Consider the following 22,982-nt stretch of genomic DNA (forward strand, 5'->3'; position numbering starts at 1 on the left):
CCCAGGCATAAGCTATTGGTGCTGGCTTGCCAATGCTAGAGAATTGTTGGGAGGATGGGTAGAACTGCTGCTTTTGCTGCACAGAAAGAATTGTCTATTCACAGATGCATTGTGTTAACATTGTCCTAGCATGAGACTGATCAATTATCCTAGTTGTCTCTTGGGTACCACTGGCACCCCAAGGCACGATTCTGCCTCCTCCATGCTTCCCCATTGTGTGAATGTTTATTTATTTAAAGCACCATCTATAGGTTCAGTCACTCAAAGAACTAAAAGAGTTCTCTGAAGCCCAAAGTATCCAAACTGTTGGGATTTTTGAGATAAAGCTTATAAATCAGGCTTTACCATCTGGGTTACAAGTAATCAGTCTCATTGTCAAGATTCCAACAAACAGACTTAGCCAAGTCCCAAGTGAGAGTGGGTCACAGCTGTCAAGTGCAGTCTGGAGTTCAGGTATAAATGCACACTATGCAACTTCAAAATAGGCTGTCGCAGAAGATATGCCAGCTGAGAATCTCCCCTCTGAGGGGGCCTTAAATATTTGAGACTTATTCACTCCCCACACAGGTACAGATGAAGCTAAGCAGCCCTAATTGATGAAATCAGATCGGAATCATACAACCCATGGTATTCCCTGTGATGCTCTATGCAAGTAAGAGTTGGACTTTAAAGAAGCAGGATAGGAAGAGTATTGACACCTTTGAACTTTGGTGTTAGAGAAGACCCCTGAGTATACCATGGACAGCTAAGAAAACAAACCGATGGATCATTGAACAAATCAACCCAGAGTTCTCACTTAAGGCACAAATGACCAGGCTCAAATTATCCTACTTTGGACACTTTATGCAAAGACCCAGATCTCTGGAAAATGTTCTAATGCTGGGAAAGGTGGAAGGAAAGAGAAGAAGAGGACAACCAGCAGCAAGGTGGATGTTACAGTTACAGCGGTGGTGAGCGCACCATTGGGAGACTTGAAAGAATAGGTTAGGGATAGATTGTCATGGAGAAAATCTGTCTATGTGGCCACCAGGAATCGAAAACGACTTGAGGGTCTATAATCAATCAATCAAAGTTCTGCCATGACTGATGTTGTCCAATATGAAGAAGCAACAAAATAAGCACATCTAAAGGGTCACAGTAGGAGAAAAGGCAGGAAAATCTAAGAAAAATAGCAGCTGGCGTCTCAGCGACTACCATGTGGTACTCTGAATCCCATCATTTCAGTTTGATTGCTGCCCCCTTTCCATTCCTTGAGATGGTTTTCTGTCAATGTCAAAACAGCCTACTTTTCATCATTGTTTCTGGCCTTGTAAATCAGACCGGTGCATGGCACAGTACCAAATGCTTTCCTGAAATCCAGATAAATTATAGCGGCTGTTTCACCACTTTCTGGCAGTGGCGGGTGGTGGGATACAAGTACATTTGTGAGGTAAAAATTTCCATTAATGCAATGAGGCTAGAACTCCTTGTTTAAAGTGGATATCTCTCAACATTTTGTAATCTAAATCCATCAGCTTTGCTGTTGGAGGCCCTGAAAACAGGCTCAACAAAGCAATAGATAAAGTGGATTTGGTGTCCTGTCCCCCAGCCAGGCATGATTTGCACTCTGGGTTGACCGCACTGATTTTATTGCCATTTCCAATCCTTCTGTAAATAAATGAATCTTATTCATTAGAATATTGATACCCACATCTTTTGATTAAATCATTTAGATGGCTTTCCTCGCATCATGAAAGCAATCAAGAGGCTAACAATATTTTTTAAAAAGCATTTCTGGCAGATGAAACTTCTTCAAAAGCAATTAGAAACTAGTTTAACACTAGAAAGTAGGCCTATGCCACAAAGTTGCTCTGCAGAGGGCTTGCCTTTAAAGGCCCAGACATACAGAAATGCCCTCTTGCAAAATACTTAATCCACTCACCCTCCCTTTTTCATTATCATTTCATTCTCCAGATATTTGTATCTGTGTCTCACTCATCTCAGAGCCTTTGCACTCTTGCACTTAAGGTGCTGGATCAGGACAGGGTGACCTGGATCAAGCTCACCCTCATCTATGGAATCTTACTGGGTGATGTTGGTCCACCTGTTATTTTTTTTATTTTTCAGCTCAATTTACCTCACAGGGTTATTGTAGGGAAACAGTGGAGAAGTGATTATTCTGTATGCCACCTTGAGCTCCTGCTGCAGTCTAAATTTGTGAAGAAACTATTATATTCATTGATAGTTGAGTTTTCATTGTGCTGATTTGATGTTCCCTTAACAAACTTTCATCCCATGTATAACTTGTGGTGTTCCTCTGAGCATGGTGATCCCTCCTATTTCTTCTTCAGTGGTCCCATTTTAACTACAGTTGTAGCAGTAACACCATCTTACTTTCCTGGAAGAGGGTAGATCTAGGCTGCAAAAATCCAGTCCACTAGGTGGCCACAGAATTAAAAAATTTTTGGTATGTCTTTGCTGCCACCTAATGGCTGCAGGGATTTTTGCAACCGATAACTGTAGCCCTACTGGAAGTCTGAGGTTTTAACATCCTAATTTTCAGCAAATGCCTTAAACATTGTTGCATCTGGTGACTGGCAAAGGGAAAAAGCTTAATTTCCAAGGTATATTGCATTTGAGGAAATGGATCCCCCTCCCTGCAAGGATATTAAAATATGGGTGAAACCTTCATGGGGTGAATATGCTATGGAGGTTTTGTGTTTGTTTGGCACACTGCCCCAGTTACAAGGCAACTGGGGTGGTGTGCAAGAATGTCCCGTCCTTTACTCTACAATCATGTCTCCAATGGTCTACAGCCTCACTGACTCCCTGCCCTTTAGATAAATGCCAAGAAAGCTTCTCCTGTTGCCTTTTTTCAGAAGAGAAAAAAGTTCAGAGTAGTGGAAAGACCTGTGACACAAAACACCAGCAGCAGCACCTCTTCAGCAAAGGATCGTTACCTTGTCATGGTGCTGGAGCTTGAGCACCTCAATGATGCCATGAGCTAAACCGTGAAAGGCCACCCAAGACGGGAAGGTCATGACAGAGGGTCAGACTAAATGCGATCCCTGAGGAAGGTAATGGCAACCCACCCCAGTATTCTTGCTGTGAAAACTAAATGGATCAGTACAACCAGAGATATGTCGGTATACCATTGGAAGATGAGACCCCCAGGTCGGAAGATGGTCAAGATGCTACTGGGGAGGAACAGAGGATGAGTTCAACTAGCCCCAGACGTGATGACGCAGCTACCTCAAAGCCGAAAGGATGGCTAGCGGCCGGCGGTGCTAGTGGTGAACGGCGAATCCGATGTTCTAAGGATTAACACACCATTGGAACCTGGAATGTAAGATCTATGAGCCAGGGCAAATTGGATGTGGTTATTGGTGAGATGTCAAGATTAAAGATAGACATTTTGGGCATCAGTGAACTGAAATGGACTGGAATGGGCCACTTCACATCAAATGACCACCAGATCTACTACTGTGGACAAGAGGACCACAGAGGAAATGGAGTAGCCTTCATAATTAATAGTCAAGTGGCTAAAGCAGTGCTTGGATACAATCCAAAAAACGACAGAATGATCTCAATTAGAATTCAGGGCAAGCCATCTAACATCACAGTGATCCAAATATACGCCCCAACCACAAATGCTGAAGAAGCTGAAGTAGAGCAGTTCTATGAGGATCTGCAGCACCTACTGGACAACACGCCTAAAAGAGATGTTATTTTCATCATGGGAGACTGGAATGCTAAGGTGGGCAGTCAAATGACACCTGGAATTACAGGTAAACATGGCCTGGGAGAACAAAACGAAGCAGGACATAGGCTGATAGACAACCCACTCTGCATAACAAACACTCTCTTCCAACAACCTAAGAGACGGCTTTATACATGGACTTCACCAGATGGACAACACTGAAATCAGATTGACTACATCCTTTGCAGCCAAAGGTGGCGGACATCTATACAGTCGGTAAAAACAACACCAGGAGCTGACTTAGTTCAGATCACAAACTTCTTCTTGCACAATTTAGGATCAGACTAAAGAGATTAGGGAAGACCCACAGATCAGCTAGATATGAGCTCACTAATATTCCTAAGGAATATGCAGTGGAGGTGAAGAATCGATTTAAGGGACTGGACTTAGTAGATAGGGTCCCGGAAGAACTATGGACAGAAGTTGGCAGCATTGTTCAGGAGGCGGCAACAAAATACATCTCAAAGAAAGAGAAAACCAAGAAGGCAAAATGGCTGTCTGCTGAGACACTAGAAGTAGCCCAAGAAAGGAGAGCAAAAGGCAACAGTGATAACGGGAGATATACCCAATTAAATGCAAAATTCCAGAGGTTAGCCAGAAGAGATAAGGAATTATTTGTAAACAAGCAATATGCGGAAGTGGAAGAAGACAATAGAATAGGAAGGACAAGAGACGTCTTCCAGAAAATTAGAAACATTGGAGGTAAATTCCAGGCAAAAATGGGTATGATCAAAAACAAAGATGGCAAGGACCTAACAGAAGAAGAGGAGATCAAGAAAAGGTGGCAAGAATATACAGAAGACCTGTATAGGAAGGATAACAATATCGGAGATAGCTTTGACGGTGTGGTCAGGGAGCTAGAGCCAGACATCCTGAAGAGTGAGGTTAAATGGGCCTTAAGAAGCATTGCTAATAACAAGGCAGCAGGAGACGACGGCATCCCAGCTGAACTGTTCAAAATCTTGCAAGATGATGCTGTCAAGGTAATGCATGCTATATGCCAGCAAATTTGGAAAACACAGGAATGGCCATCAGACTGGAAAAAATCAACTTATATCCCCATACCAAAAAAGGGGAACACTAAAGAATGTTCAAACTATCGAACAGTGGCACTCATTTCACATGCCAGTAAGGTAATGCTCAAGATCCTGCAAAGTAGACTTCAGCAATTTATGGAGTGAGAATTGCCAGATGTACAAGCTGGGTTTAGAAAAGGCAGGGGAACTAGGGACCAAATTGCCAATATCCACTGGATAATGGAAAAAGCCAGGGAGTTTCAGAAAAACATCTATTTCTGTTTTATTGACTATTCTAAAGCCTTTGACTGTGTGGACCATAACAAATTGTGGCAAGTTCTTAGCGGTATGGGGATACCAATCATCTTGTCTGCCTCCTGAAGAATCTGTATAACGACCAAGTAGCAACAGTAAGAACAGACCACGGAACAATGGACTGGTTTAAGATTGGGAAAGGAGTACGGCAGGGCTGTATCCTCTCACCCTACCTATTCAACTTGTACGCAGAACACATCATGTGACATGCTGGGCTTGAGGAATCCAAGGCTGGAGTTAAAATCGCTGGAAGAAACATTAACTATCTCAGATATGCAGATGATACCACTTTGATGGCTGAAAGTGAAGAGGAACTGAGGAGCGTTATGATGAAGGTGAAAGAAGAAAGTGCAAACGCTGGCTTGCAGCTAAACCTGAAAAAAAACAAGATTATGGCAACCAGCTTGATTGATAACTGGCAAATAGAGGGAGAAAATGTAGAAGCAGTGAAAGACTTTGTATTTCTAGGTGTGAAGATTACTGCAGATGCTGACTGCAGTCAGGAAATCAGAAGACGCTTAATCCTTGGGAGAAGAGCAATGACAAATCTCAATAAAATAGTTAAGAGCAGAGACATCACACTGACAACAAAGGTCCGCATAGTTAAAGCAATGGTATTCCCTGTAGTAACCCTTCAAGAGCTGGACCGTAAGGAAGGCTGAGAGAAGGAAGATCGATGCTTTGGAACTGTGGTGTTGGAGGAAAATTCTGAGAGTGCCTTGGACTGCCAGAAGATCAAACCAGCCCATACTCCAGGAAATAAAGCCAGACTGCTCACTGGAGGGAATATTAAAGGCAAAACTGAAATACTTTGGCCACAAAATGAGAAGAAGGACACCCTGGAAAAGATGCTGATGCTAGGGAGAGTGGAGGGCAAAAGGAAGAGGGGCCGACCAAGGGCAAGGTGGATGGATGATATTCTGGAGGTGACGGACTCGTCCCTGGGGGAGCTGGGGGTGTTGACTACCGACAGGAAGTTCTGGTATGGGCTGGTCGATGAAGTCACGAAGAGTCGGAAGCGACTAAACGAATAAACAACAAAGCACCTTTTACTCCCTCCTTTAATCTTGGAAGTGCAAACATATCCACTAGAAGAGATACATTCTCAAGCATTTTGAGAATAAGGTAGAAAAACAGATGCCTCTCTCATGGAGGAAGAGGACCTTTTGAAATTGGATGACACCGTGCAGCACGCTGTTGTAGGGGCATCTACAGGAGTCAAAAAAGTCACGATGCAACTGCGACCAAGTGATTAAACGCTTGGCCCTTTTGTGCATGTGTTGAGCATGCCACACATGTAAAACATGGATGAGAGTTTGGCCACTTGGCACAACTGTCATCCTGACTTTTTTGACACCCCTCCTGCATCTACCCCCGGTAGTGAATAAATAACAAGAATGTGCCAATCTTTAAGTGTTCTGTAGCAATGACAGTGCTTTGAACCAGATGTCTATCAAATATGGAAGAATTAGTTAATTGAAAATCTCACCAGCCCTGAATGATATCCAAGTGTGTGTGTGTGTGTGTGTGAAATATTACCCATCTCCTCAGGCTTATGTGATTGAATATACCCAGGTAAAATCTGAAGGATATAAATTGTTAAGGGATGAAACAGCACAGCATTTATTTGCAGTCAGTGCCAAAATCTTGTGCATGGCAAAAGAGAAGAAAAGAGATGCATCAGAGGTCCAGTGGTGGGTCCCCATCTATTCTTTCCAATCAGCAGATTTGGACTTTGATGGGCTCTCTAGAGAAGAAGCGTTACAGCGGGGAAGTTAATTGACTAAGCTGATTCCTGCCTTGCTAGAAGAGCTGGTTCTAAAAGAGAAGCATGGGAATAAATTATGCATTAAGCCTTTCTAATAAGAGGCTATCAGAGGCAGCACAAATGTCAGCCCTTACATAGGAACCAAAGCAGCTGAACTCTGCAGATACAGTCCATGATGGCCCACAGTAGCCACACTTCGGTCTTCCTTTCAGCCTTCTGTTTCAAGGGCCACCAGCTGTGTCTGCTGGGTGTGGTCAAAAAAAGTCAAGATGAAGATGGAGGCTGCAAGAGTATGATTGAAGCTTCACCTGTTTTATAGGTCCACTGCACAGGCACAGCCCACTGCCAGTCAGAAGAAAGAATACTATTGAATGGACACTCAGTCTCATTTAGTGGAAGGCAGCTTGCTATGTTAAAAAAGGGCTTTTGCATTTGATGCAATGATTCCCACCCGCCAAAGGATATTAGAATGTTGTCGAAGCCTTCATGGGTTGAACATATGGAGTTACTGCATTGTGTTTGTTTCACACACTGTCCCTGTTACAAGGTATCTGGGGCGATGTGCAAGAAGTGAATGTCCCATCTTCTTTTCAAGGGCCGGCAGATATGTCAAAATAGTCATGATGGAAGTTGTGGTGGAAGCTTTACCTGTTTTTTATGTGCATCACGCAGGCAACAAAAGGCACAGCTTTGACTGCCTTGTCATGGTCCCCATCTTGACTTGTTTGACCACATGCTATGGACACCCCTGAGGGACATTCAGCAATCTCCCGACCCTAAAAAAATATATTGTTGAGAGAGTTCACACACCCCAAATCCTCAGCTGCTGTTAGTATTTGAGAAGATTTGAAAGCAATTAGCACAGAACAGTACATTTTGTATGATTTTGAAGTAGAATTTTGCTGAACACAACACAACACAACAAAACAAGACTTCATTGCACCCAGATCAAGAATATCTGAATAAAGTTATTGTGAGCACCTAGTTTTTCTTCAGAGCATCTATTTGTATACCAATATCACCTTTTCTCATTTAAAATAAGATAACTTAAATAAGATAATAACTTAAATCAATAACATTTTTTAAACTTCACAGTGCCCTGACAAGGTTAAGAAACACTGCCTTATAGTATTGCTCATTGCCCAGTGGTGAGTGAAGCCACTACTAGGGGTTCTTCTCAGTCAGGAAATGTTTGTACATACTTGAGCAATCTCAAGGGGAATTAAGAGTATCTTTGGGAGAGTACCATTAATACCTTATATTAGAATTATGTTTCAATAAATAATATGAAAGTTGCATAGGAAAGAAGTGGGTGCAGAGAAAAAGTTTATTGAGATAGTCACATCAAATGTGCACAGAACTATGACAACTCTCAAAAAATATGAAAAAAAAAGCCCTAAGATAAAAACTCTGGGTTTTCAGAACAGCATTTTTAAGATACACTTTTCTGAGAAATGAGGTGGAATGAAACCTTAGGCGCATACATCCAATATTGGCATGGACCAAATTTCCACCGAGTTGCAGGTGCTTCCTTTCAAGCTGGTATTACAAGAAATGAGTGAGATAAACTTTCCTCTTGGAGAAGAAGTTATGGGATTAGGTTTAAGTCAAGAAGCTGACCAGGAGCTAAAGAGGATTAATGCAACAGACCAGGAAGACCACTCATACGGTCACCATCATGCCTGTCTTTGTAAGCTTCCATCTCATTGTCTAAATCAGCACTTAAGAGCTAGCTTTCCCCCCAAGCATTAGGACAGGAGGTTGGAGTGGGAGGAGAATGTTGTGGGCTTGCATTGGGAAAGTGTGGTTGTGGTACCAGGTTTTTCTGGTTTGGGTTTTATTGTTCTCTGCTTTTATTGTGTGTATACATTGTTTTGTTCTTGTAAGCTGCCCAGAGTTTGGTTTTAAGATGGGCAGCTATTGAAATGTTTTAAATAAATATTACACCTCAGCTGATTGGATCGACTTTACTCAAAATAGGACACAATAGATTCTTCCACAGTGGATGAAGAATCACAAAAGCTGGAGGCGGTGATTAGTCTGTCCTCAAGCATTCTACAGGATGGAAATATGACTCTGAATTCAGCTTCCTCTTTCTCCCTGTCCAAAGGAACACCCAAATGAGCAGGACTTTGTCTGCTTGTTCACAGGACCCATTCCTTAAACACACAGGAAACTCCATCATTGCAATTTCCTAATAGTAACATTGCCTAGAACAGCCTTTCTCAACCTTTTGACCCTGGAGGAACCCTTGAAATATTTTTCAGCCCTCGGGGGGAACCTCTGCACATTCAGGCTCAAATATAGGCCACAAGTTACAAAATTATCATCTTCGTTTCATGTGTAGGCCTGTATATATGCATTAACAGTGTTCTTACACTAAAAATAAAGAATGAAACTTACCTCTTTAATGTGAAGTTGTCCAAATTTGAAATAATGTTTTAAATAAATTGTGATCTCCCAGAGAACCCCTAGTGACCATTCATGGAACCCTGGTTAAGAAACCATGGCCTAGAGTAAGTACCATAATTACTTAAGGGGAGATAGAGAGCAATCATGTTAAGATATATTCTGACTAATTACCATATTAAGAGAGCCAGTTTGGTATAGTGGTTGAAGGACAGAAGCTGAGAGACGGTGAGTTCTAGTCCTATCTTAGGCACAAAGCCAACTGGGTGACTTTGGGCCAGTCGCTTCCTCTCTTCTCCCTTGGAAGAAGGCAAGAGCAAACCACTTCTGAAAATCTGGCTGAGAAAATGGCATGGATTTGTCCAGGCAGTCACCAGGAGTCAACACTGACTGAAAGTATCAGTTAAAACAAAAATTATAAAATGCTATATGAACTGTGTAACACCAGGATGTTTTGTCCTGTGGAAAACAACCAAGAATCCAAACATATCCAACAAATGGTGACTTCATTAGAATGTATTTTGTACACTCTGGATCTAAGGGGACCATTAGTAGTTGAGAAACTTTCAAAATTTGCTGCAGGAAAAATCTTTGTTTGAAACCTTGTTTGTCTATTCATTTTTTATGCCACCTGACTCCAACTGACTCTAGGTCTTGTACTTTTAATAAAGCATAAATGTAGAAAGTACTATTGTATAGAGAAGCCAGCTGAGGGTATTAAGAGTTTGACAGAAACTCTGTATCACATTAACCCATGGTTTAACCATGGTTTGAATACATCACAATGAACCATGGTTTATTGAATACATCACAGTGGGACGGATTCATACATCCATGCATAAGGCATGGTATAAAACAAGAGTGGTCGAGTTTGTGCTACGTGTTAAGCCAAATCCAGACAAACCCTGTTAAGGCGAGTGTGATGGCTCAGAAATCAAGCTGCCCACATTTTCCACCTCAATTCTGGTCTTACCCACTAGTTAAATCACTGTTTTTTTCAACCTTGGGAACTTTAAAATGTGTGGACTTCAACTCCCAGAATTCTCCAGCCATCTCAAAGTTTCCAAGGTAGAGAAACACTGAGCTAAATAAAGACTGAGAAACAGGACTGGTTTATAAAAATAACATCAACCACACTGTTCTGGTTTGCAGGGAAATAATTATCAGCCACTTACTGTATCTGCAGACACTTATCCTGCCACCTTGCTGTTTTTGCAAAATGCATCTTTTCTGCAGTTGCTGCCGTGAGTGTGTTGCAAGAGAAGTTCTTCTCGGCCCTGGGTCTCCCCTGGAGGACTGCTTTTGCTTTCTCCTCTGGCTGAAGCCGCTACTGCTGGTTGCTCCTCTAAGTGTCTCAGCGCTCAGCACTAATGACCATAATAAGGCATTGATTCAGTCCCCGTGCTTGCAGGAGGCTGCCTCATAAAAAAACAAATGCAGACAGTTCAACGGCCAAGAGAGGGAGAGGAAGAAAGTGGAACGGAAGGAAGGGGCGTCTGTTCTTTGGTCCACTTTTCCCCTACTGGAAATCAGGGCCACAGTGAAACTTAAGGGATGCTCAACACAAACTACTCGGGAAAGAATTTTAGTGTCTCAATTTTGGTGGAAAGAGAAACCTCTGAAGCTGTGGCTTGCGGTGCAAACAGCTGGACCAGACCAAAAGGCCATGGACTCCAGAGCTCAAGTTTCCTTTGAACCAAACTCAGCTTTTGGGGACTGTATGGAGATTGGTCTGCTTTTTTCTTGGCAATAACACAGAAAGGGACTGCCACTGCTTTCTTTTGGGATTTTGTTTTGTTTCCCACTCTACCCTACAACCCAGGGATTTCCTGGTAGTCTCCTATACAACTATTCACCAGATCTTGCCCTGCTTCACTTTCTGAGACCAGCCACAATTGGTTAGGTGCTGCTGTGAGGTTCCCCAATGATGCAAAAACTGATATTCATGTAGCCCAGCAACTAGTTTTCAGGGACCTATAACTTCCAAGACAATACAACTCTACTCTCCCAATGGTGTAATCCCTGACTTGTGGTTGCTCCAAATCAGGTCCCAGCACATTCAACCTGTTTACTTCCATGTAAATAGGCAAAGGAGCAGTATCTCTCAATCCAAATTTTTGCATCTCCACCCAGAATTAACTTCTGGCTGGGGAATTCTGGGAGTTGAAGTCCACATGTTTTAGAGTTGTCAGGGCTGAGAGACACTGCTCTAATGTATCTCTAATGAAAGAATGGGACGAAAAGTGGATTTTTTTCCCCCCTGTTGGCTCTGACCTGAAAGGGCAAGCTTCTCAGAATTGGGACCTATTGTTGTAGGTGTTGTAAAACACCACAAGTGTTGATGATGGGCCCCTATGCTGAAGTTAACTAGATAAAGCAAGAGAGGAAACCTAAGGCCTTATAAATGTAGTTGAACTACACTTCCCAGAAGTCCCAGCTGGCCTGGCCAAAATGTGGGATACTGGGAGTTCTGGAGAACATGGTCCCTTCCTCAGCTAAAGCCAGGATTCAGAAAGTTTATATTATGACTTGGTACACATATTATGTTAAGTCATGGTTTGTTTGATGTTTTATAACAATTAGCTGGGATCACATCCTGTACTAGAAACTTTGGTTTATAAACTCACAACAGTGGGGATCACAGAACATGCTAAGCCAAGATGTGATTTGCTTATTTATGTCTTAGCATGATCTGGGAATCTAGCCAGTTACTAAGAATCTGGTGCAAAGCATGATATCACATACATCTTGACATTATTGTGCAAACAATGCATTTCTGTCATTTGCACAATGTCATCATAATATACATGATGTCACAATGGCTTCCAACAGACACCTATGGCTTTGTTTCTTCTGATGTTGAAGTACAAATGTAGGAGTCCCAACGAGCTTGGTCAATTCAGCCGCATTGGAAAAGTAAATTAATGCACTTCATTCAGAAATAAGTTTTGCTGTACTGAACAGCTGAGTTCACATGACACACTAACCAAAGCATTACAAAGTATTTGCATTTTAGCCTCATGCATAATGTGAATCCAGCCCATGTAATTTAGTGTGTCACACAAAGCCAGAAAATTGGGTTGAGTAAACCAGAATTAAGTTAACTAGGGATGTGTTGCATGAACACAAGGAAACGGGGAGTGGGGGGCACCTTCCATTAATTCAAGTTCAGTCTTGCTGTTTAAGGCTGTAATCCAATGCATTATGGGAATAATTCTTGGTGACATTTTCTCCCAAGTGACTTTGCTTGCTATACTATAAATCAGTGTTTCTCAGCCACTTCAACTTGTTGAGATCCACACGGCTGAAAGTTGCTGAGGTTGAGAAACACTGCTATAAATGAAGCCTATAGCTTATGTGCACCTATGTATCCTTACACCTACAAAGCAGATACTTTAGGAATGCATAACCAAGAAAGCCAGGGGTTTATGGAAAAATCTGACTCCTACAATAAACATAACTCTTCTCCAGCAGACCACCATAAGAAACTCAGTTAATTGCATGGGTTTTCCAGAATCGTTTCTGGCGTTTTCCTTTTTACATGAAGGAATACACTGCAGCAAATCGAGAGTGAATTCTGGAGCCTTTATTAGTTTCCTGGCTGACTTTCTTTGAGTTTAATAGCTTATTTAAGGTAAAAGAAATCCATCTTCCACCCCCTGCAAAAATTTTAACGGTGCGTTTGAAACGACTGCTAAACCCCTGCAGCTGGCTTGTTTCTAAGATTTGAATTCATACGGTTTGGCAGAGCGAAAAAAGCGACAGAAGGAGAGCTTTTAAAAAATAGTTGAAATTAAGGCGTGGTCAATTTCTTATTCAAACGGAAAAAGTCAGAGTGCTATTGGGCACATCCGAAAGGGACCGAGGGTTGGGACTCGTAAGCCTGATTCAAACGTCCTGCTCTTATTTGGGAATTCATAGACCTGCCTTCGCCCCGTCTCCAGTTCAAGCTCACAAGCCTGAGCAACTGCCCAGGACGAAGGTAAAAAATTTAAGGCTATCTGAATTCGACTCGGGCCGAACCCGAGTTCACTCTGAAGCACCCCTGGCGGAACTCGCCAGGCCTGCCATCCAATGCAGATTTACGACGCAGAAGTTCATACAGTATCTGCGCAAAGTGCCGTTTTCTCGCCGCTCGGCGGATCCATCCCCGATACCCCACGGCCACAGTCGCGTTTTGAATTCCGAGTCCAGATGTTTTTTTTAATGCAGGCATTGTAACGTGGACCCTGTTTTCGCCGCGATCCGGGTCGAGGAGCGGGAGAAGATTCGGCTGCATTTTGGCAGGATTTTTTCAGCTGCCTCGACCAGCCAGAACCGGGTAGCGATACCCAGCAGCAAGGGCAGAAGGACCCGCCGGCGCTGCGTGCCATTTATTCCCTTCCTTCTCGCTCGTTTTCCCCCCGGCCGCTTTCCCTGGCATTTAAAGGAAAAGCGCCGCACACGCCATCCCCGCCGAGAACCGGATTAGCGGCACGCACGCGGACCACGATCCCGCCGCCGCCGCCCGGCTCTCCAACGCGCAGCCCAGGCGCCGCCCCTTGAGCGGCGCTTTCTCCTCCCAGGAAGCAGCCGTGACGGCGGGGCTCTTCTCTCCGGAGCAAGTGGATGAGGTGACGCGCCGCGCCTTCTCCGAAGCCGCCGGTGGCGAGTCCAACTAGCCGTCGTCCGTGGAGGGAAGGGGAGAGCCGGGCATGCCTCCGCCGGGGCACCCGCGCCGCTGAGGGATCGGCCGCCGCCACTCTCGCCTCCTTCTGACACCGCCAGCCGAGGAGGAGTCGGGCTGGGGGGCGCGCAAGCGGGCATCGCGCCTCGGGCATTCATTTTCTGGGCGCTCGCCGGAGAGGTCTCCCCTTCGCTCGCCGGCTTCCCCCTCGCCCTTTCTTGGAGTCCGGTGGAAGGAGGAAGGGAGAGGGGGTCTCCCGTCCAACGGCGCCCGCTCATGAGGAGAGAAGTGCCCTAAGGACCCCCTCCTCCCAGGCGAGAGACGGACGACTTGGCGAGGCTGCCCGGCGGGCAACGGCGGCGGTAACCTTGGGCTTGCGCGCCTTCCATCTCCACGGGCGGAGGTAGCCCCCGGTAAACATGGCGAGCGATTCTCCGGCTCGGAGCCTGGACGAGATAGATCTGTCCGCCTTGAGGGTGAGGAGGAATCGGAGCAGGGGGGTTGGAAGCCACCCGAGCAGCCCGTTTTCCCTTCTTCCCGTCTCTGCCCCTCCCCCCCATTTTATTATTGAGCATCGTCTAAGTTTGCAAACGGGTAGCTGATTACAAATAAGGGGTGGGGGTGGGGAATCCGTAATATTAATACAAATTATTTTCCCCCTTCCGGAACGCAGAGGAATGTAGGCGCTCGTTGATGTTTTCTGGGAATGAAAACGGGCGAAGAGGGTCGGGGGTGGCTGGGAGGGGGAAGTAACATCTGTTTCTTGCTGTCTCTAATGGTGCATCTCTCCGCTGGAAGTGGAAGGAAAAAATGGGGTGGAAGGTTGATTCGGGGAGAGCTATTTTGGAGATCACCTTTTGCACATTTGGAAGGCTGTTAATTTAACACTTGCAAATCAGTGTTTCTTTCCTTCCTTCCCTTTTTGGCTGCCTTCCCCTGTAGAATCAGCAGTGTTGCTCCTGTAGTTAGTGAGGAAAGCATGGGAATGTTTCTAGGCAGATTGTGTTTGTCAGTGTGCATTTGATAGGTTGCAACATTTTCTCATCCTCAAAATGTTTCCGTGACACTCAGCTGCCTTCTCTCAGCCTGCCCCCACTTTTTGAACCCTTACCTCTTTAGCCTCTTTATAACAAAAGAAATGCACCCTCTGTAGCTGTGTAGTAGATGGAAGGATCAGGGCTCTGCAGGATGAGGTGGGTGGTTTTTACATGTGGCCACTGCTAAACGCTAAGACAGAACATTGCACAGCCACACATAATCTTACCATGCAATGATTGTGGACTTGGTTGCAAACTGGTGGAGTTTGCATCTGCTTCAGGGTCAGCCTTAAAGACTGCTGTAGTGTCCATTTTGACTATACAGTGAAATGAAATTGCATGAACCTTGGAGTGCTCCCTTGCACTTCTCTTGCAAGAAGGGGGGTGGGGAGACTTCCCAGCTATTCCAGCCACATGACATGCTACACATATTTTATTGAGGGGTGGAGTGAATTGATTTAGTGGTACATCTTCCCACAGGGTCCTCATTTTGTATAGATTCCTTGCTTCTGCAGAAGCATTTGGAAGACTCAGTGCAGGAATAGGTCCTCCCCATAATTGGGATTGGGCCTTAAGTCCTCTATTGTTACACTCGGGTTTGATCTCCTACCACAGCATTCATTTCATTGCCTTACACAAATCTAAACCACTGCTCACCTACATCAGGAGTGGTCCTGCTTTGGTTTTTGGAAACTACTTTGATCCCTAAGAACCCTGGTGTGGAAGACACACATTACCAAAGGGTGCTGAACCCTGAACTTGGTTTTGGTATCAGTGCTGAGCACAACTCACAGTGGCTAGATTAAAACTAAAATATGAGTGGGTAAATCATGGCTGTGTTTAAATGACATCCTTAACTAAGATTTACGTAAGAGATACAATTGTCTGAGTTCTCATGGCATACTAAACCATCAGCCAACCACACGTTAGCCAAAAATGCGCTTGGCTGATTTTAGCAAATCAAGCTAGTGTGATTAGTTTATGGTTTCATCTGTTGCGTGAACACATTGGCAATTCAGTTAACCAGCTAGTAAATAGCCACATCAGATCACCCAAATTCATATAATTCAGTAGCATGATGCAGGATGTTGCTTCTGTTCTGGTATTATGGAAGTTGAAAATCCTTGTTGATCACCTAGAAATCTACCTTTAGATCTCAGTCTGCTATTCTCTGGGTTATATTGACTGGCAATAACTAAATGTTTGCGTAAGATATTTTCTGGATTCACACATACTAAACCCCGGTTATTAATGTACAGGTGATAGGTTTACATAACATGCTATGCCCAGACAAATAAGCCATACTATAGCTAATAAAGTAGTATGATAAGGGATTGGCTGGGGTCCCACTAAATTCTAAATCACGAACTACCCAACTCATTCTCACCTAGCTGTTATGCAAACCCAGCTTGTAAAGTTAGCTTATTGTGAACCCAGGCACTGTGTTAATTGAGTTCAGCACAGTTCAGTTAAGCATGGGTAAGTGGATGCATCTGCGATTTTAGGCAGAGCTGATGGATCTAAGAAGTTGCTGTTTTCTTAATTAAGTCAATATGTCAAGCTTAAATTTACCATGAATTTCACATATACTAAGTCTTGATTTGCCTGGACATGATTCTTGAATAAACTACAATTGGCAACAGGCCAGTTGGAACAAAGTTCCAAACTATGGTTTAGAAATTGCAAAGGCTGGGTTCCTTTGGTATACTAAGACACTGCGTGGCTTAATTGAGAATCTGGCCCTAGTCACTATATCATGTTCTAGTCTTATGGAATCAGGATTGTGCCTTTTTCTTATCAATTGGATGCACCCAGAGTTATTGACGTTGAAATACATGCATCGTTTTTATTAAAGACCATTTGCACATCAGTGTTTAGAGATCTGTATGTCTGTTTGACACAATATAATCCTTCAAGGTCAACTGCATATGAATCAGCTGAGGCACACCAAACAATCTGATCCTGGTGCTGTAATGCTATAAGGGTTGATACTGTACATCAGATTTACCTTTGTGTAAACAGAGCAGAGAGAGAGAGAGAGACATTTCTTTTCTCCTCTTCTTAAAACACATCCGTCAGTTTCTTCAGTATTAATGTAGCTATGAAGCTGGTTTCTGGCCTGAGTATTTCTGTCCCTCAGTAGCATGTTTTGCTTGCAGAAAAACTCATGCTAAATCCCTGCTGAGAAGAATCATGGAGCAAGAGATATGAAAGGTATCAACTTGAAATCTCAGAGAACTGAGTAAACAGTACTTGGCTAGATGGTTCATCTGCTGTGAAGCAGTCTCCTGGCATCTGGGTCTAGCTAGGTCTTGAGATCTTTCCCAGTTCTCCCATGTATTTTAAATGGAAATGCCAGGGATTGAACTTGAGGCATGCATTTGAATTGTTTCCAACTGGCCTCTCTTTGGACTCAAGGTAGTGTCCAACATAATTTGGAAAATGTTACCTGAGTAGCTGAAAAAATTCAGGAAAGTAACCATGCTAGAACATATACATACACATACACACAAAAGAACCAGCATACCTGGCATTCAAATGACTGAGCCAGAGGTCTTTGGAAAGTGGCCTTTGTAAATCATGTGCTGTGACATTGATCCAAAACCTGTATTCCAAAACATAGCGCATTGCAAGAATTGAACTTGGAGCTACAGTGTCTTCCTCCAAGTGAAAGCATTATGTTTAATGCACAAAACCACCCAAGACTTTCTTACAGTACTGTATGCTGCAGATACTATCTGAATAGATAGCCAAGAGAATATGGGCCTCTAAGTAGCTAAGTGAACTTGGTTGCACTATAGATATATATATATATACCATTAATGCTTCCAATAATTGTTAGAGGTACTACAGGGGCATGGTGAGGCAAACCTATAATTATGCGAAGACTTGCCATCAGAAATCAATAGTGATTTTGCTGCCTGAGCACACAAGCGTGCAGCCAGGAGCGATTTCATAAGTCAGTCTTTTGATTATTTGAAAGTCAGGGCAGGACCACATAGCAGCTCATCAGTGGTAGGAAATAAAGAAGTGAAATTGACATACTTGAGGAAAAATACAAGGGTAATCCAAGCCATACTGATAAAATTACGGTTGGATGTTAAACCTGAATGTGAAATGCTGAGAAGGATTTTGAGCAAAAGATGTTTTATCAGTTTTGTGTTCTTGGAGGCTGGTTAAACAATCACACAATCATCTGAAGGAGAGATGCACATTGATCCTGTTAAGGTTATCTTGGGCATATATACATGTAAGATTCCAGTTTTGAAATTCAGATTCCTAGCCTTGAAAGCAAGGGTACATTAACTAGCTAGCAAACATATGGCATTATTTTGAAAAAACAAGTTAATACTTATAATGAAGTAATGAAGTATTCAGAAAGTTGGGGGAAGCTGAACAATTGAAAAAGCAATATATACTGTATATTTAAGTCAAGCCATGCTGATACTTAAATAATGTTAATTATTTACTTTTTCCCCTTCAGTAATCTGGTAATAGAATTAGTGATCTACTGATAGCTTGGGGTAGTCATTTTAATTCAACTTTGATTCTGGTATAAGATTCTGGTATATGTCCTGCTTCAAAAGGTGATCAGTGAACTTCTAGCTTTAAAGAACAAGGGTAAAATAATTTACATAATTAAAGAAATTGAGATTGGTTGGTTAAAGTCACACAAAAAGTACAGATTACGTGTTTTGGGGGAGTGGTGTGGAGTAGAGGCTGTTGGCTGGCTAAAACATATTAAAAGATAGGAAGAGACCTGACCTTGGTGACTCGAGTTTCTTGGACAGATTTGTCTTGTCCCTTCAATATATCTCTGTTACACTTTATGTAACATGTCTATGATATGTTGCCATGTGGAGCTTTTTGAGGTACTGAGGACCTTACCAAACCAACCAGCCATGCATTAGCTATAGGAATTTCCTGCTGCCACCTAGACCTGCAGTAGGATCCATTTTTGGTCATCCTAGAGTTACCAACTTAACTTTGAACAAAGAGTTCCACATAGATTTTTAGTGGTGTGTCATGAGCCACCTTCTAAATGTTGACATGGCCAGGACAAATTCCATATGGATATAATGATTTAAATAACCCTTCTCACTGTGTTGCATTAAAAATGAAAATTTGGTGGTGAGTCTAGAATAGAGTGTACCCATGATTGTAATGGGTTGCATGCCATTTTAGGAACTCAGATTGTGTACTCTTCTTTATAAAGAGAAGTTTACAAGAAAGAAGATGTACTTGTCCACATCTGTTGACTTTTTTGTTGATGGTGTCTTATTAGTTTTACAAGGATATTGTTAGCTTTGTGTTTAGTGCATTAATTGAATTTAAAAAACAAACCATACTTCAAGTTGAAGATCCAGGAAGTTTGTTTGTTTGTTTATTTTATTTTGGCATTTCTTCATCCTGAATCAAAGATAGGGCTCTTTAATTTCATATATTATCCAGCCACAATCTTCAGTGCTTTGTGAATTTTATTTTATTTTGCTGTTGCACTAATTCCAGGCAACTTGCTCAGAGCTGAATGTTGATATGAGTTTGGATGACATCCAACAGTGTAACTATGTATTCCCATAGCCCTGCATCTATAAAAACATTTTTTTCAAAGACCATTTGTTTATATTACAGCTAATCTTTTTCAATTAAGATAAGATGCTTGTGTGCTAAACAGAATGCATCTATTGCACTGTTGCCAGTGTATTCCATCAGTGCTCTATCAGTTCCATTTGAATGGTAAGAGATGGGAAAGATGTAGGATACACAAAGGGATTCTGTGCAAATTGTGTTTTTATTTTAGCATATCCTCTGGCATAGACATCTTTTACTTTTGCACTATGCTAAGATAAATCTTAAGCAAAAGGAAGAGGGGCCGACCAAGGGCAAGATGGATGGATGATATTCTAGAGGTGACGGACTTGTCCCTGGGGGAGCTGGGGGTGTTGATGACCGATAGGGAGCTCTGGCATGGGCTGGCCCATGAAGTCATGAAGAGTCAGAAGCGACTGAACGAATAAACAACAACAAAGATAAATCAATGGTAAGCATACTCTAAATAGTATCCCTGCTTAACTTTCATTGAGCTACCTGTAGCGTGTGCTTAGAGGCAAATATGACCATAATCCCTTGAAACTTTGGTCAAGGCCTGTGAACTTGTTTGTCAGATTGCCAGCTAAATTTCAATTTAATTTAGTTTGCTGCTAGATTTTGTTAAAAATCAGACCTGGTTAATACTTGGGTGGGAAACCATTGGGCTCATAGGATGGCATGGGAAATCAAAAAACACTCTGAAGAAGCCAGTGGAAAGTACATCTCACCAAGTTATTACAATGCCAGCTTTCATGGTCAACAAACATATGTCCTCAGATGCAAGAGATTATAAATAGTAAATATATGGGTGTGTGTGTGTGTATACACACACTCATTCCCCATGTATCTGGAAAGGTCTTTGCTGCTAATAGCAAGCAAAGGGGATTTTGTTCTACTCTTTTGTACTTCAGAGTGGCTTAAACACTGAAGTATAATACTAGCATCCCTTGCTTTCCTAGGTAAAGTTTTATATAGACCCTGTAGCTCTTCCCAGATGTTGCTGTATATCCAGTACTAACCTGTCCCCTTCCTCTGCACTCTACCAATGCAGGGTAATTTGGAGTTAGTCTTGAATGGCAATTAAGGATGCCCTAAACTCTCCTTAGTTGCACTTTACCTTCTAGGTGCTTTCTTGGGAATTTGTTTTGTATACCACTGTAATCCTGGTTAACAAAAATAAAAACAAAGGGTATAATATATTAAAGTCCAATACAGTCACCTGGAGCCATTAACAAGACAGCGCAAGACAGTACCATCCCAATTATCTCACAGTGCTGTCTGGAAAAGCTCTGATCAATATCCAGATTGCCAACCTAACTTGTAGAGGGAGGCTTTTCCGCAGAATAGGAGCCATCACTGAGAAACCTCCTCACCTTGTGAAACTGAGAACCTCTAGCAGTTCTGCCTGGGAGGGGTCAAATATGGTTGGGGAAGAAAATTCTGAAGGTATCTGAGAACCAGGCCATGTAGAGCTTTATAGATTAAAACATTCACTTTGAATTTCACACAATGCAGGCCCTTAACAACTGTGTTGTATGTCTATAGTGGCTCTTGCCCACCAATAAGAGGGCTGCTGAATTTTGCACCACCAACAGTTTCCAAGGGGTTGTTGCTGATGGGATTGTCCCAATGCAAATAATGCAGAAGTCTAGTCATGTAGTGAAAGGGTGTGAGTTGCCGTTGCCAGTGCAAAAAATGTTGATGAGTTTTGCTAAGATTGAGCTTTCTATGTGTGAATCTGAATTTTTGATTAAAAAATTGAGATGCTATTCATAAGCTATTTAATTGTCTTGAGAGTTTGGGTACCAAGTTCTATGGAGTAAATGTGAATACAGATAGTTACAGACTTTGATGGGATGTGCGTTTCTTTAAAAAGAGAAGAGGAGCAACAGAAGAACTAGTCTGGTAAACTTTTTTTACTGTGATGGTCAGTAGTGTTTGAACCATTGTTGGAAGCTCCCCTACCACTGTAGAATTTGATCCATGCTACTTTGGTGCTTCAATCTTTTCCAGAAAGACTGAGAAATGGTTTATCGTTGCCCCTTCTTGAATCTTCCAACAAGAATAGATGAAACAAAGCAGTTCTTTTCAATACCATCATCAAAGCTTTTTTGGACTACCATGTAAATCACAGGTTGGCAGCAATGTGCCTACAGCTAATATGACACGTGTGACTGTTACAGATGGTGCCCATGGAGACCCCCCCCATTCAATTATTATTCATTGAAATAGCTGAATTATTGTGAGATTGCCAAATCCCTTGTGAAATGTTGGTGTTCTCAGCTAAAATCTTGTAAGGTTTAAGGTGAGAATGCCAAAATCTGATAAGATTTTGAGCAAGAACAACAAAATCTTCCAAGGTTTAGCATCATCCTTTTAAATGTTTGTTTCTGTATTAGTGTTCACTATGCAGATCACCTGCTGTAGTACCCAAGGTGAAAACTATTGGTCTAAAGTAGATGGGACTGTGCATCAATCATGTTCCCACTGAAATCAGCCCTCTGAATTAACAGTGGGGAAGTATGAGTACCCATGTTCCTTTCTACAGGTGCAGTGAATTTTGGTATGGACTATATGTCCACATATGTGTAACATCCTTCTATTTCTGTGGCTAGGTTCCCATGTAGTTTGACTTAGTGTGTTCTGTGAACCCATCCATTTTGTTTGATAAACTATGGCTTATGGTTTGGTGCAGATTTTGCTCATTTAAAAACTGCATCAGGCTTCACATGGCATGCTGAGCAAAAAAAAGAGCTCCAATTATTACTATCACTCATTCATGGGAGATCTGGGGACAACAAAAAAGGATGGTGGGCTGCACTTTTTGAGTTCCTGCATTAGAATGTTATGTGAACTCAATCAGTTCTTGGGAAAGGTCTTGTTCCAGGAGAAAGCATTTGTATGTCTTTACCTTTCTGGTAGTGGTCCTGGTCCTACCAATAAATTTGCAGAGCAGCAGATGGGGAAGGCTGGGGTAAATGATGTCATGATAGCCTGAGCAAAGGTTAGTCTGAGATTTGGTATGATGTGCTATGATAACTGAGAGGTTTTTGGCGAAAATGGCAGCAGTGTTCTGTTTCTTTCCTTGATGCATTTAGTATAAATTTGATTCCCTTCCCCTTGTCAGTTTAATATGACTGATGAGATTTGTAACTGTTGGACTACCAGCAGATCAGTGCATATTACTGAAGTTTTCTTTGAAGTCTCTGCTGCAGCTACTTTTATTATGGGCAAGGCAATCAGTTATGTGGAAACTCAGACAGAAAAGTAAGTTGGGTCTGTAGCATGGGGCCTGCACTGTAGAGAAACCTCTGGCAGCTCCTCTTCTTTTTAGAACTGTCTGAGACCCAGATGAAAATGTGCCCTTGATGAAGACTTTTCCCGTCAGGAAACTGAATATGTGTAGAACAGAATGTAGGAATCATACAGAGTTAGAGGTCTT

At 42.5% G+C, this 22,982-nt stretch overlaps 1 protein-coding gene across 2 annotated transcripts in view; it reads left to right on the forward strand.

The window, feature by feature from the left end:
- Positions 1-13,852: 13,852 nt before the first annotated feature.
- TNIK (TRAF2 and NCK interacting kinase) overlaps positions 13,853-22,982 on the forward strand; it is a 295,901-nt gene continuing 286,771 nt past the window's right edge. For both annotated transcript variants that reach the window (XM_063306445.1, XM_063306444.1), the window contains exon 1: positions 13,853-14,389. In XM_063306445.1, the coding sequence (XP_063162515.1) occupies positions 14,333-14,389 (57 nt within the window). In that variant the 5' untranslated portion in view covers positions 13,853-14,332. The remainder of the gene's footprint in view (positions 14,390-22,982) is intronic.

This window comes from Candoia aspera, chromosome 6, assembly GCF_035149785.1.
Source record: "Candoia aspera isolate rCanAsp1 chromosome 6, rCanAsp1.hap2, whole genome shotgun sequence".
NCBI lineage: Eukaryota > Metazoa > Chordata > Lepidosauria > Squamata > Boidae > Candoia > Candoia aspera.